The 16,791-nt window shown below is 39.0% G+C and overlaps 1 protein-coding gene across 4 annotated transcripts in view; it reads left to right on the top strand.

Moving 5' to 3' along the window:
- LOC149236313 (nucleoside hydrolase 3-like) overlaps positions 1-14,721 on the top strand; it is a 335,414-nt gene extending 320,693 nt beyond the window's left edge. For all 4 annotated transcript variants that reach the window (XM_089372376.1, XM_089372377.1, XM_089372374.1 and 1 more), the window contains 2 exons: positions 13,755-14,060; positions 14,187-14,721. In XM_089372376.1, coding sequence (XP_089228502.1) covers positions 13,755-14,060; positions 14,187-14,495 — 615 coding nt within the window. In that variant the 3' untranslated portion in view covers positions 14,496-14,721. The remainder of the gene's footprint in view (positions 1-13,754; positions 14,061-14,186) is intronic.
- Positions 14,722-16,791: the final 2,070 nt, after the last annotated feature.

Here is a 16,791-nt window from a genome sequence, read left to right as displayed (position 1 = left end):
CACTCTCAAACATCCTGAGTCATTTCATGGTAATGTTAAAAATTTAAGTAAAAGGATGAAAATGAAGATTAAGGAGAATGTCACTTTTACTTTAAGAATTTAACATTACCATGAATAGCATATCAATACTAGGGCCTAGACTTGATCATGAAGCTGCCAAAATGCTTTACTCCTTGCTCCAACAGCACAAATCACTTGCCAAATGACAATTTTAATGAGCAAACACGCCCTTTTCATTCCCGCACTGAGCTTAGCGAGTCCTGGAAATCGGACACGTGTCCTAAAATTGCGACACGCTTTTGAAAATCGCGACATGCCCTTGGACACGACGTGTCCGAAACGAACACGACGTGTCCTATGATTTGGACACGAATCCGGACCGAATCGTGTCGGATTCGTCGGATTCGGGATTCGCAGGGGGTTTAGGACGAATCCGGTGACTTAGGTAGGCATTGGATACACTTGCTCATGATCCCTTTGAGACAGCTTCAAGTTAGCTCTCATTAGTGCCAGTTAGAGATGGATCATCATATATCACAATTCGATAGGATCTACTAGGTGTGTCACCTTCAGAAGCCAAATATAGAGATGCACCTTATCTTTCGGTGTTCCTTGTACTATGAGATTAGAGGACGCTATCACTACCTCTATAGGGATTCAAGAATCCCCCTCTCTACTTTCTTCCAGTACTAGGACCAAAGATGCTTAGCCCTCTTCATCAGGGAGATCATTTTCCATAGGTCTCAACATTTGCATGCTATGCCCCACCCTAGGATGACTGAACCGATCAGCTCATACTTCCCTATTGGTCCGTAAGATCAGAGCAACAAATGACAAGTAGAATTCCAAAGTGAAATAGAAAAAAAAATGGTGAGACACCGAGTTTCTCCTCAACCTCCCCCTCTGAGAGGCTAACGGATATTATTGAGACTAATTTGAGGGTACTGCTTTGTGCATTGGGCCACACTTTGACAATTTATTAGAGAGATCAGCTCCAAATAGGTTCAAAGTGGAGCAACTCTGTCCCATCAAACTACTTCCCAAACCCAAAGGAGCAACCAAGAATCCAATCAGAGATTCCTTCTTCTAACCTTGGGTTCTAACCTTGGGTGCTAGAAGTATCTCTTGCTTGTACATCTCCCTGGGATTATATTATTGGACCCCCCAATGGTTCCATAGGACTTCAATAGCGATCGATTTCCCTATTCAACCCCCTCGCTGTCAACTATCAAACTCGGGAATTCTTGACATCATTGACCTCATTGTCTGATCTCTCTCTTTTACTCTCTCTCTTGGTAGGCTCTTGAGTTGCCTAAAATCACTCAGTGTATTGTATCACTATACCTTTTCCATTGCCTTATACATTTGTTATGATGTTTTACTTATGTACGTTTCTTTCTTTATATTATTTTTGAAATTTCTTGAAGTTGTGCTTCCACTCCCACATTGCTTTTACTCCTCAGTCCCATTGATTTACTTTTCTGGTCATTCGTCAAACATTAATGTAATTATCTTATCTTATCTTTTCAAGCTTGGCATTACAGTTGTGCTTGGCGTGACTCTTCTACAACTATATTGCAAATGTTCAAGGGTTTATTCAGCACTAGTTAGTGCTCTTTCCTTGATTGTTCATGCTGGATTTTTTGTGTTTTAAAACTTACATAGGGAAGGAAACCATAACTAAAAGATTTTTTGGGTTTATTTTTCTCTCGAACATACCTATACTAGCACATTTTCCCTCTCTTAAGGTAAAAAATGCCCAATGGTTGTTATCTTTTCCATTTATTATAATTTTTAGGGCTTCCTATGTGCTGTTCTTCGGTAAGTAGAATTTAGTAATTTACAACAGAAGATGGTGCATTACCAACAGAGTTTTGGTGTTATATTTTGGTGACATGGTTTATTAGAGAAGGGTTTCCCATTTAGGGTTGTTTTGGCCCCCTTTTATGTGCTGATTTGGAGAATTTATGCGCAGTTCTGAATTCCCAACATTAGGGATTTTCTTGCTGATTTATTAGACTTGTTTGCTACTGATACAAAAGATGTTTTGGCTGGTTGGAAGCACCTACAAGCTATTTTACTAGTTCTCTTTCCAACCATACTTTTCAAGGGTTCTTTTCACCACTCTTATGGATGTTTCAAGTTTTTTGTGTCTGTTCATGTTGGTATATTTTCCACCAACACTCTTTTTCAACCTCTAATCTGAACAGATTTAAAGTTTTTGGAGAGAAATCTGAACGGTTTTTAGGATTCCTTCATCAAAATTTCGAGGGTGAGGGCAGTTAATTCAAAGAATTCCTTGTGGCATAATTTTCTAGGTTATTCAGCTGATCTATGAGACTATTGGCTAGTATCATTTTTCCTTGGTGCTGTAAAACTCAATGTTGCACGAAGTGGAAGCGTTTTTTGGAAGTGGGGACGCCGAAGTGTCATTTTCCAAAAATCTAGGAAGCGAAGCGTTTGCGGAAGTGTTTGCTATATATATATATATATATATATATATATATATATTTATATTTTTTTGCATTTATACTCAAAACAAACATCCCAAATACCAAATTAATTGTAGAAGACATGAAAACATGCATATTTTTGCATAAATCAAGATAGATATAACATCCATTGTACATTAATGATCTAGAATCTAGATTCTTCTCCTCTTGTCTAGCCTTTGCCTCTACCTCGATTGTCTAGGGATATTAGTCAACATTGCCCAATTTTGATCAAACTACCTAATTCAAGACTTAAAATATGGTAGGAAAAGCTTAACATGTTTGATCGATGATTTTGACTTGATTGAAAGGTAATTTTTTGCTAAGGGCGTGTCGCGTGACAAAGGAGTTCAACAATTAACACCACCAACACTAGGGTACATATAGGGCTTGGTGCTCTTGATTAAATGCTAATCGCATACCTTCATACTTGATATAATCTAATGAAATGCTACAATCCCATTGATCCTGAATTCCTGAAAACTGTTAAGTCTGCTGAATTTTGAATAGGATATGAAATTCTATTTTCTCCATATGAAGTCCAATGAGGCTGGAACCACTCTCAAACATCCTGAGTCATTTCATGGTAATGTTAAAAATTTAAGTAAAAGGATGAAAATGAAAAATAAAGGAGAATGTCACTTTTACTTTAAGAATTTAACATTACCATGAGGGAGCATATGCTATATTTATATTTTTTTTGCCTTCATTCGTCACCCTAACCCAAGGTGGACCCACCCCCAACAAGCAAACTCACCTAAAATAAAAAAAAAATTGAAAAAGAAACGATTTTCTAAACGCTTTTCCGGAAGCTTTTCTGGAAGCGTACGTTTCTGACGCCCGAAGCGCCGTACAAAGCGCGCTTCGGCGCTTCCGTACAACGCTCCCAAATTTCCAGGAAGCGGCTAAAAAAGACGAAGCGGTGCTTCCGAATTCGGAAGCGCCGCTTCCGGCCAAGCTTCCTAGGCGCTTCTGTACGGGACGCGCTTCGGGGCTTGGAACCGGGGGGGGGGGCGCTTCGTGCAACACTGGTAAAACTAGTATTTTTGGATCATCCTGTATTAAGCAGTTTCAAACACTTCTTGGGCCATGTTACCCACCCAAATAGGTAACCCCTAGGAGAAAAATTTTCTCCTATTTGTTCAGCTTTCTAGCTAGTAGCCATATGATTATCCATAAATAGCTATCCTCAAATGACTTCCATCAATGCTCCATTTAGTGCTTTATTTCATCTGTCTTACTCACCAAATGAAGTGGGACATCTATTATAAGGTACATTAACCATTTTTGTAATCAAGTGTTTTTATTTATTGTTTAAGGGAATTCTAGTATGGATCACAAGTTAAATTGGATGTTAGACCACTTTTGGTTGTATTCTTGTTCCCATGCTTCTACTTGGTGGTTATCCCTAGCTCTTAGTTTAGTGTGACCTTCCTTGAGGCCTTTCTTTCCACTGTTCATGAGGGGCACAAATGGGAGGCACTAATTGATGTTGCGTGTCAAATGGTAATCCATACTTTAACACTTTCCATTTGTACCTTTATCCACATCCCATCTTTCAATCGATTGTTATTTGTCATTGGTATTGGTTCCTTCTTTTCCTCATTCTTGAGTAGGGGCCCGGAAAATTTTCCTTAAGAGGTTGACACGGCAAAAATAAAGGAAAGTGCATAAACCATAATGATAAAATGCAAAAAAACCGTTTGGATATAAGAAAGTACGTGGACAAAAGCCCAACCTAAGCTCTACCCTCCTCATTATCCCTTTAGCCAGTGCCTAGCTAATGCATGAGCAGTCAAAATGAAAGGAACTATGAATATCCCAATCCGTTGAACAATAAATTGCTTCATTTTTAAGGGGTCAATCATGCATAAATGGAAACTTGTAACCCAATCTACGCAAGAGAAAGAAGATCAATGAAAAAAGGTGCACAAAAAGGGTGGTAAAAATAGGCCGAGGAAAGGGATAACTCAGGGCCCACAATTGCTTCATTTTCACATTATAACATTCAAGGATGATGGGATTTCATAGCTCATACAAAGACTGTGGCATCATCCATGAAGTAAACCCCTACCATATCACTAACCACTTACACCTACTTATTGATGGGTCGACCTAGGATTTGTTCCTCCCCTTAGGGTTGGAAGCACCTAATAGAGATCTTTGATAACACTTCCCTATCTAAGCATGGCAACCTATTTACAAATCATAAGCTAGGAAAACATTTGAAGATGATGCTTGTGTGAAGTACTTTTGTGCATTTCGCATTAGATATGGCCTATTGTGATACTCTCATGGTTATTTTACGTATGATGATGATAGCACTTGATTTTAAGGGTACAATTTTCATCCCTTGAGGGATTGTTTGAGACTTCTCCAACACTCCAAAGAGGACATCCAACCCCATTTGGTGACCATTTCGGGCACACAACTAGGACATTGACCACTTTATGAGGAGCATTGACCTTGGGATGTATCCAACATTGATGATGACCTTCTCTTCTCCCTCCAAAACTTGGAACATTACACATTGGAGCCAGGAGGTTTCCTAGAAGACACATGTACCCTAGATATTGTAGAACACCCTTAGGCTAGCATTGTACCTTCTTAATGGATGTTGCCCTATTTCTGAGTCAATTTCATGATGATGATGGCTTGAGATCTTTTTGGGAGGGATGGTACACTTTTCTAGATGATGATGTCATGCCCTAGCCTTGTGACATCCCCCTCATATGGCTTGGAGTGATGACATGGCCTTGGTTGATGATAACATATTAATGAGGGGTTTGCTTGATGATTGGACACTTGTTGATGAGGAGATGGCCTTTGAGTGAGGAGCACTCTTTTGACCATCCATGGCACATTTTGATGGAGATATTCACTTTTAGAGGATGAGGTCACCCTTGGAGGACCTTTCACCCACCAAGAGTGGGTGACCCCATAAGAGAAATTTTTATCCCGTCATCTCTTCCAACCAGTAGCTAGTAGTCCCTGACAGCCACTAGTAGTCGATGATGATGTGTCATTCATATCTCTGCCACATGCATCAATCATATGTTTCCTTGCCCATTGGCAAGAGTGCATGTTGGAAGGTAGGCTTCCGATCAAAAGATACTTTATTCATTTTGTAATTGGGTGCTTATGCTTGTTTTGTATTTTGGAAATTTGGCATGGATCATGGGGTAAATTGGAAGGAAGAGGGATTTTGACCATCATCTTGTTCCCTCACCTTAAATGGGGGGTTAATCTTTCATCCTAGTCCAGTGGGACCACCCTTAATGGCCCAATGAGTATAGAAGGGGCACTACTTGGGAAACCCCGATTGAGATAGTGTAGTTCTATCTCTCCCTATTCCATACTTACCACTTTCCATCTTATATTACAAGCCCCATATTCCATCTCCCTTCTTCAGGTTCAACTGACCATTGGTTCTCTGGGATGGGCACAATACATCCTCATACTTAGGTAGGGCCCGAAACTTCACCCTGGAAAGCTGATGCAGCTAAAAGAAAAGGAAAATCAAATAATAACCATAAGTAAAAAATAAAAGAAGATCAAAATGCAAAAGATGGTTGGGACATACACAATGGCACGTGGGCAAAATCCTAGCATGAGCTCTACCTCACTCATTATGGCCATCATCCAGTTCCTGAGCACATGTTGCTCTTGATATTATGAGAAGGAACCCTTGCATGTCCTAAGATATGCCTCACTCTTAAGGGGGTAATCACTGCCATGCATCATACAAAGCAAGCTCTAACCCTTGAGCTACAAGTAATAATACCAATGTTGTGAACATTGGCATCGGGATAAAATCGGCAAGGGTCTAGAAAACCAAAAAATCGTAAAAATCGGGAAAATATCGGTAAAAATCGACAAACATCGACAAAATCAAGATACCATCAAATATTGGTAAAAATCGGCAAACAACGGCAAACATCGGCTAAGCCAAAAAATTGTGGTTTCGAGATAAAATTGGGATGTTATCAAGATGTTCGCAACACTAAATAATACAAAGAAAAATTAAGAAAAGAAAAGGTGCATAAGAGGGGTAGAAAAACGAAGGTTGAGTTGGTAACTCATGCATCCACGATTACTCCCTCCCCACATTTGTACACTCAAGATGAGGAGCCATCATAGCTAGTCCATTTGACCATGGCACTTGGCCATGAAGTCTTCTCCTCTTTGTTCCATCAATATTCACATGACACCTATCAATTGAAGGGTTGACCAAGGACATGTCTAGAAACACCTAATAGGGTTGTCTTTTAGCCACTCCTACCTAGGGAGGTAACACTATAATGAGTTGAAAGCCTTGTTTGAAGTGTCATATTGCCCATTACTTGAAATCTTGGTTCACTTAGATGCAAAAATGATTAAATGTACCTAATGATGTAGATGCTAGCATTGGATATTGTGTACAATTGTTAGGTGTTTTCATTGTGGCTTGGGCAAATTAATTGGGCTCAAGTCCTTCAGAGGAGCATATTGACAACCACAGGTGAGGCGTTGAGAGCCATGGGTTTCCAAGTTGCAGCGAAGCATTACACATCACCATGGGCACCTCCAACACGCACAACGTTCCAACACTTTGCCCTACATTGATGACTTTTATGGGATGATGCACTTGGACCAAGCATTCCCTAAGTCAGCTTAGCACTTCATGAGGGTTGGCAGTTGATCCAAGGCCCAGAGGAGGATGGTCTCACACTTTGAGACACGGGAGGGCTAGCACCATCTTGAGAGCCCTCAAAGTTGGAACAAAGGCAAGCATTTTGATCGCCTAGAGACCCATGAGACCACTTTTGTGCCCCAAAACCAAAATTGGGGTCCATAGAGTGAGTTTGACAGAGATCTAGGGGCTAACCCCTAGGAGATGATTTTAGAGGGCGTCTACTCCTATCATGGCACCCTAGACCCTCAATGCTTGCCCTAAACAATCCTACGCATGGATGACATCAACATATTCTCTATTTCGGCTAGCACATGTGGGTTATATTGAGGTGATTTCATTAGCTACTAGGTTGGCTTGTGGCCTAGACATGGTGTAGCACATTATTTTATTATTTTAGGGGATACTAGGCTAAAATTAGGATTTAACCTCCTCATATAAATAGAGGAGTCATTTGTATCATTCATCATCACACACTTGGGATTTTCGGCCTCTCTAGTTGAATTCGACATTCTTTCTTGTGGAGGATTTGGGATCTATGAATGCATTTTGATATTTGGAGTTGATTTGCTTATCTTTGGAGCTATTCTTTGGATCTATGGATGGAATCTTTGCATGTTATCTTGTAAGTGTACCTAATTGTTGAATATTTATTTCTTCATGTCTAATGTATGGAATAATGTTGATTTTAGGTTATGCTAATTGTGCCCTAATTTGTTGAAGATATATTGAATGCTATCTAGATGATCTATTGCATGCATTACTCATACATAACATGTAAATGTATTTCCTATTGGTGAACTCTTGGTAGCTCAACCATGAAAAATCCATTGTCCATTGCATTGTTGGCATTATGATTCTGGTATGGCTCTATGATACAGATGTTGTACTTGATGGCAACACCCTCAAGTGGCAATACTCTGATCAGGCTCTCAAAATGTTGGAAATTAAGAGGTACGCAGGAGAATAGTTCAAAAAGTGCATACCCGCAAGTACGCCGTGAAGGGACTGCGGCCGCACACGCAGGTCACTCGTTCAGAAGGTGCGTACCCCTAGTTCACTTACTTCAAGGCAGAGAAGCGCGTTCACGTGGGGTTTCCTATGTTTGGCCCGTGGTATTTAGCCCGCCATTCTTGATTCTATGGTTTTGGCCCGTGGTATAGGATCTATTTTAGCCCCGGTTTGGATCCCTTGTATTGGTTATTGATGGTTTTGCCCCATGGTGTCAATAAGGGCTTGACTATAAATAGGGAAGGAGATCACTTGGCTAAGGCATCTTTTGAAAATTGAATATCTTAAGATCTGAAATATTGGGTTATTGTTTTAAAAGCTTGATCTATATAAAAGTGAAGTTGAAAGCGAATCTATGAAGGGTGATCTCTCGAGTGCATGATCAGGTCTGAGCATCTGACTGTCTGTGGCACACTGGAGGATTGCCAAATCGGCCCTAATCAGAGGTACGCAGGTGATTAACGGTGCAAGTGCGTGGGTACGCAGAGCAGAAGAAGGAGCAGTGCGTGGGTACGCAGAGCAGAAGAAGGCGCAGTGCGTGGGTACGCAGCACGACAGAGGTTCAGGTGCGTAGGCACAGTGAAAGCACGCGGCGCTTCAGAAGCCGTAGGTGCGTAGGTACGCAGCGCGATAGCATCTGTGGATGCGTGGCTACAGTAGCAGTACGCGACGCGATAGCATCTGTGGGTGCGTGGCTACAGTAGCAGTACGCGGCGCGATAGCATCTGTGGGTGCGTACCTACAGTAACAGTACGCGACGTGATTGAAGAAACAGTGCGTGGGTATGCAGTGTAGCAGAAGGCTCTCTGCGGGTATACGCAGTGGAGCAGAAGGTGAAGTGCGGGGCCACGCAGGCCAGATAAAGAAAAACTGCGTATCTGTCTTGAGACCTTTTGTTGGCTGAATTTTTCTGTTGATAAGGTGTTCTGGGTTTAGTTTACTGTTATTGTTGATCTGGTTACTGCAGTTGACTGGGTGATTTACTTGTACTTGATGATCTCTTGATGTTTATGGATCCAGTTTGAAAATTTATGAAAAGTGGTCCTTGAAAGAAAAGAAGTAGGGGGTTGTAGCTGCTTTCCAGGAGAGACTGGAAAACGAGAGAGAGTTGTAGCTCTCTGTAGGTTGCAGCCTGCGTACTGGTAAAGGACTGCACCAGTACAAAACCATTGTAAAAGGAGTTTCTAATTTGAAAGAAGATAGAGACATATTGCAGCAGGTGGTTTTCACCCACATTGGGTTTCCACCTTACATCTGGTGTTCTTTGGTGTGACTATCTGTTTTCTTTATTCATGCTCATTATTTTATGGTACTGACATGAAAAAATAATTCAAAGTATAAATAAGGAAGATTTATTTAAAGAACTTGATAATACTGATTCACCCCCCCTCTCAGTATTATTTCCAACATGCATAAGTAAATGATTGAGGTTTGTTGCTAGAGCATCAAATTTTCGGCCTCCTTGGAAACTTTTTAGCCGATTTATCACATCATAGACTCCATACTCCCAAGGGACAAGGGATTGGTCCATTTTGTTGGTGATCATACTTCACTTTTATCCATAAATTCTCTTTCTCCAATTCAGCCCCTTCAAGGCCAAGCTTGCTAACTAGGGCTTGGTGCGAATCCCTAGGCAAGGTGAGTTTGTGGGATTGGAGAGCCTAAACATCAAGGGGATTGCATTTTCCACAAAATATATCCTTTTGGTGGGCATCCACTTCAATCTTGTCCATAAATTTCCTTGCCCTAGTTGTTTTCCCTAAGGGGGAACCTTAGCTTAGTCTTGCTTCAACTTAGGGGCTTCTTTGAAGGTTTCATGAGCCTTGGACTTGTTAGTATACATTGTTGGAAACCTTTTCTCCTAAGCCTTGACCTTTGGTTAATCCAACCCTCAACTTACCAACCAAGCCCTAAGTCTTGTACCTCATTATATAGGCCTTTATCAGGGAAGCGAATTGCCGCCTATTGGAGCTTTGAACCTAAATTATGACTTTCTTGAAGATAGCCTCATCATGTCACCTTATACCTCTAACTTAGAGTACCGATTAGGTGACCTTATATACTGAGTCTCCTCCCATTGATGAAAATCCGTAAAGAGCAAGGGGTTTTGGCTATGGTGACACTGGGCCACTACCCCATTGTTGTCACTTGGTCTAGTGTTAGCCTTGTAGGGTACCCCTCTCTAAGGCCTATTAGATTTTGCGGCAACAAGACCCTTTGTTCACACATGTTGGATAAAAGGAAGTTTTTTGTTATTTTTTATCATTGAGATAACTAAATTTTGGTGTGGCTTGTGATCTACTTAACATGTGATCACATAATTTATTACTTTTACGGATTTTAGTCAATTTTACTTCAAAATCGACTTGGTTTCCCCCATATAAATATAGGGAAGTCAATTTGGATAAGATAATTGCAACAAACATTCATTTACTTACTTGAGAGAGTGCACACTAGTTCTTTTTTCTCTTGGATGCAATGCAGGATTCATGTAGTGAATTGGCTTAGGGAGGATATTGTGATTGGAGGGATTTTCTCTTGGATTAATGAAGTGATTCTGTGGCAATTTTGTGCAACTTTATTGTATCTTCCATTTTGTATAAGTTGTAGAATTAGGGTTTCAATGAAATTTTCATCTTGTGTATTGAACATTTTATGGCTCTAAACTATGTTGCACGAAACTTCAAGGAAACTGAGATTTGGGTGGTATCCGTACCCGAACTCTGAAACTTGGCTGAAACTCAGTTGAAACTCGACCATCATGTAATTATCTATTAGAGTTAATATAGACTTGCTTTTCCTTCTAAATTGTCATCTATGGGTCTTATTCCCTTTTTTTTGCAAGATAATGTGTTATTCACTTATTTATTTATATACATATATGACGTTTCGGCCGAAGTTTCCATTTTTGGGAGGTGATGTTTTTAAATGTACCCGTTTTGGAAACTCCGAAATGTTTCGGCGTTACGTGCAACTTAGCTCTGACATCTCCTTTTGGAAAATTTTCACCTAGATTCCATCAAAGAACCTTACAATACCTTCCTTGCTCTTAAATCTCCATTTGATTAAAAGTCACTAGGGTTTTGATGTAAAGATTTCCTATCTCAACTCACTCCAATCAAGTCTTCATCCATAGACCTCACCCTTTGACTCCATTAGCCCAAGGAATAAGAAAGGCACTAATCTATTTTGTCTATCAATCATTATTTTAAAAAAATTAAACGTTAAATTTTATTTTATTTTTTATGTTTTCTAGGGTAAATTAGGATTCAATTACAGAAAAAATCTATATTTAATAGCATAAAATACATTGGACCTCATCGTCCTAGGGTTTGGCTTTGCATCTTCTAAATTGAAAAGGAAAAATATTATTTTCTATGCAATTTTCAGCCATCTTTTTAAGGATGACATCTAGGGTTTTGTAGTTTTTTAATGCATTTTCAGCGATTGAAAAATTGCTGCAACTTGTTTAATCAATCAGTGCTTTTAAATTCATTAGTTCAACCTGTAAGCCATGCATTTATGAAATTGAACTTGTTTGTCCTTCTTAAGGAGGAAACTCCAGAACTTTATAGTCATATTATTTTGAGCAACACCAACAATTGCCTAAAACAAAGTATTTTCCTAAAATACATGCATACAAACAGAAATATCATTCCCTTCCAGGTTAATCCTTTATAATCCAGAGTGCAAGAGTGTTATTTAGGTATTAGGGAAGCTCCCTTCAAGTGATTTGCTTTCATTTGAGAAGTGTGGGAAGCAACATCCTAAGAGTGACAGGGGGTTGTCCTTCCAAGTTGCCATTGATTCATCTCCACCTTGCACATCTAGTGAGACAAATCAAGCGGTAACAATCTGGACACCTGTAAATACCTGCCATTGATGGAAAAAGTGCTCATCCATCAAACTGGGTAACATGTTGCTCATAATTGACTTATGAGTTTCTATTTATAGGCGTTGCATATATCGTGATAATATTGGAATTAACGCGATATTATCGCCAAAACCACACTCGCCGATATTATCGCGATAATTTTCCCAGTGTAAATTATCACGATAATTTTGAAATTATTGCAAGCTGAAAGGAAATTATCGCCTGCTGCTAGAAAAGGATATATAAAGTTCCGGTTTGAGTTTTTAGGGTCTTTTTCATCTTTTTTTGTGCTAAGAGTAAGCTCTCAGGGTTGTGTGAGTCTTGTGACCATTTTTCATCTAGCAAACAAGGGAAAATCCATAGTTTTCTTTGCCATCAACTGAGCATTTTTGGAGTGGAGATTTACTCTAGTATACCATATCCATATTTCCAGGTATGTAAAAAATAGAATTTCCTTCATTTTCTTTGTTTTCCAAGATTAGTATATACTATAAATTTAGAGTCTGCCTCTTCTTACCCTTTTTTGAATTTCCACATTTGTTTTGTGTCGTAGGTCCAAAACTTAAAAATTTAATTAGAGCTCTACAAAATGGCAAAGCCATTGGACCAAATGTGGGAGTATGGTGAGCCATGTGAGGGTGATAATAGAACAAAGTTGAGTTGCAAGCTATGTGGAATGGAAATGTTTGGTAGAATCACCCACTTGAAATACCACCTTGCCAAAATCCTAGGGCATGAAGTGGATATTTGCCCTATAGCTACCCCAGACATTGTCCTTATTGCAAAGAACTCAATTCTTGATAATGCTAGAAAGAGATTAGAGGGAGGAACTAAGGAATTGCATGGGAACCACAAGCTTCTCAAGGACGAGGGAAACCTAGTCCTTGGCCACACTGTCTTAGTGCATTATTATGATCAAATTATCGCTATAATATCTAAATGCCTCATGATGATCATCTTATGAGATATATTTATTTTTGTATTAGTGTTATTTTTTATTAATTATTATCTTGTCAGAACTTATGACTAAGGACAAATAGCATATTTTAGTATCTACTATCAATGATTGATGTACACATCTTATACATTTTATATTGTAGTTTCATTTTCATATTTGTGTGGCAATGTGTTTGTTTGATGTTGATGTTGCTTTAAAACTTACAAGAATAAGAAATTGAAAAAAAATTATTATTTTGTATTTTTTTTTAGATTTCCTGATAATTTCAATATTTTCCCTGATATTGTCAATAATTTAAATTTTGGACCCCTGACGATAAATTTCCAATAACAATAAATGTAACTTCACTATTTATAAGCGTACAATAGCAGTAATATAACTGCTATAATCAGAGCCAAAATTAACTTGAGAAAAGTAACTTGTGAGTTTCTATTTTAGAAGTGTACAATTGCAGTAATATAAGAATAAATACAATATTTAAAGCATTAAGGCTATAAAATTCCACCACCTATGCCATTATCAGAGAAAGTTGTCTGTAAAGTCTGCTATTACATTATCATTTTGCCATCCAGCAGTGACATATATATATATATATGTGTGTGTGTGTGTGGGGGGGGGCGCGGGGACTATTAAGTAGAATATCAAACTGAACAAAAGCCAGCTTGATAATAATCTGTTCAATTATTTGTGTTTTGTTTATCACTTTTAGGATAGTCATTAAAATATGTTCTCTTTCCCCTTTTACAGAAGCTTTATATCATTGGCGGAAATATTGGTCAGGGTGAACCATCAGATGGAAACGTCTTTACTGCCCATTCAAGCAGAAAAGCAGAATTTAATATGTATCTGGATCCCTTGGCAGCAAAGCAGGTTTTAGCATCAAAGCTGAACATAACAATGATTCCTCTTAATATCCTCCGCAAAGCTTCATCTTTTACAAGGCTTCTAAGGGAGATGGCACTAAAAAAGGACACCCCAGAAGCAATATTTGTGCACCGGTTACTATCAAGAATGTTCCGACTGCATCGCAGCCACCATGCCTATGCCCACATCGTATGTGCTGTAGTTCGTTTGACATTACATATGTGCATGTTTGGATTCAAAAGAAACAAGACTAAAAGCAGATAATTTTTGTGAAAAATCCGTCAAAACTAATAGATCTTGATGTTGGCATTTCAGGGTATGTTTTTGGGAGAGGTGGTGGGTGCAGCCATCATGGCAGATCAACCACAACTAAAAGTGGTCACCCAGATTAGGCCTGTCACAGTTTTGGCAAATAGAGAAATGGGCTCTGATGGATGGACAATTGTTGACCATAGAAATGGCAATCCCATCAACCTGGTAGAAGATATTGATTCATTTGCCTACTACAGCCATCTTTCTACTGTATTAAATGAAAAGAATCAATCTGCTATAATTGCTAGTTTCTCTGCCCAGAAGAAGTTATGGAGCACACCACCCCCACAAATTGGGCTTCCAACCTTATGAATCAGCTCCAAATCAATTTACACAAATGCAACATTCTTCAATACCTTTCATGGATAGGTTGATCTTATTCAGCCAATTCGATTCAATTTTCATGTACTGTTGAAGCTATAGGCATTCAATTCAATAAATCCAAAACAGTTAATTTCATTCTATAAGAATAATCTGAAATAACAAAGGTTACTTTTCTCCAATTGGGCATTTTGCTGTGAAATAACAAAGGTTACTGTTAATGAATTAGAAATTGTACGGTGAAGTTAAATTTTGATTATCAGAAAATTATAGATTGTAGGGCTTTACAAACCTTCTGGCTTCTATAACAAACTACGTACTGTCTTATTGAGACTTATCAGATCAACGTGGGAAAATGCCTTTGGGCTCATGGTTAGATTTTCATGCTGCAGAAATCAGCTTAACTGCCATTCATTGGGCCCCCTCTTCATGGGGGATTACCGGTTCCCATTGTATTCAAAAAAATGCTAACTCTGATTGTTCCTCTTCATGCAGGGTTACCGGTTCCCATTGTATTAAAAAAATGACTCTCATCGTTCCCGCTAAAGATGGGCACCAGGCTTAGTGAGATACACTTTCTATCCAAGAGCATTGCTTATTGCACTTCTTCCCTTTTTTAAACATGGTGAATTAGAAATACTTTGGAGTAATCTAGGTGAGGTTGATAAATTCAATATTCCGTTTGCTACTATAATTCCAAGAGTATATCCAAGAACCACTCAGATATACTAATAACTTATGAATTAGCAAGAGCAGAGAGGTCATGTGGGTGGAGTATCTATTCTTCTAACCTTATCACAACAAGCCAAATAAGTCCCTTGGAATTGAACCATGGGGGACCATTCTTCGATCTTCATCACAATGGTTTAAATATGTCCCTTGGCATTGAACCCCAAGAGTACCTACTCTTCAAGTCTTATTACAATTGGCCAAACTTGTCCATTGGAATTGAACGCAAGTGAACGGAAAAACAAATCATGCTTTCAATCACTTGAGCTACAAACCCAAGACAAAACGATCGTCCTTAGTCTTTTTGTAACCATGGCCTAGGTATTCTAAGGTATTCTAATAGTAGTTGCATAAGTAAGTACCTTGCCAACCGCATTTCCAAAGCATGACCATGTGAAAGCTATGTTGCTGACATAACAAAACTGATTCATGGCTTACTCTCTACCCATTTAAAAAAATAACAATAAAATAATTAGCAATTGCGTTGAGAGGTGCAAAGGAACGTCAATAGGAGTCGGGGAATGTGGAAGGCAATAAACAAGTGAAATATATTGACAATGAAATACAATTGAAATTTGAGTTTCTATATTTGCTAAAGAATGGATTAGGGGGTTAAATCTAAGAAGAAAGTTAGACTAACATAAATGTCTTATAACAATGGAAATCCTTGCAACCACAAGGCACATGCTAGAGGAGTTCATTTTATTTGGATTTTTTAAAAATGACATGAAATTAAATCTAGGAAAAAGAAAACACATAACAGAACAATTGCACCTTCTAGCTAGGTATTCCGTCTTAAGGGTTTCTTAGGAATTTGTTTTGTTTATTGTGGATGGTGTGTGTGTTGATTTCTGGTAGCATCGGATGTGCTTTAAGTCTCAAATTTTGCAGTCAGACTTAGGAACATGTATTCCAAAGAACCCAGAAAGCGTTTCGGGGAATTCCACCCAAAAACAGTTTTATTAAAATAATTAATTATTTTTAATGGGACCCTAAGTCTAAACTTAGGAAAATAAAATAATTAAAGGGTATTAATCTAACTGTGGGTGTAATTTCTAAAAGAAGACGAGGATCAAGTAGAAATGATCTTAGCCATTGATTAGATTCTAATCTGGGTTGTTGAATGTCAATGAGGAGATTATTTAAGGGGGCTTGAGGGTCACTTGGAAAGGCACACAAAGTGAGTTCAGAAGTTTGATTTTATGAAGCAGAGTAGCGGCCGGGAGAATTTCGATAGTGAGCTTGTGCAGAGAGGGGAAAAGGAAGTTTGGATGGAGGATCTTCTCCGGAGCCAAGAATACTCAGCAGAGAGGCAGAGAGACACAGAGGAGGCAACGCAGATGGCAGAGAGGGTGACGCAGAGCCAAGAAGGTCTCACGCAAGCCCCACACAGAGTAGTGCAGTAGCTTCCAACACAAAGGTCCAAATTTGTTGGAGGAGATGACGTTTCTGAGATGGGAGGGCTGGAAAAGGCTCCTGAAGGCAGATCGATTCTCAGTTGGGTTGACGTAGTGACTTAGAGGCTGACGCAAGGCCCATGCAGGGGCAGTGCAAAAGT

The sequence above is a fragment of the Pinus tabuliformis genome, chromosome 8, assembly GCF_031772625.1.
Source record: "Pinus tabuliformis cultivar Carrire ecotype Pingquan chromosome 8, CPIR1, whole genome shotgun sequence".
Classification (NCBI taxonomy): domain Eukaryota; kingdom Viridiplantae; phylum Streptophyta; class Pinopsida; order Pinales; family Pinaceae; genus Pinus; species Pinus tabuliformis.
This window is presented reverse-complemented; position numbering and strand designations above follow the sequence as displayed.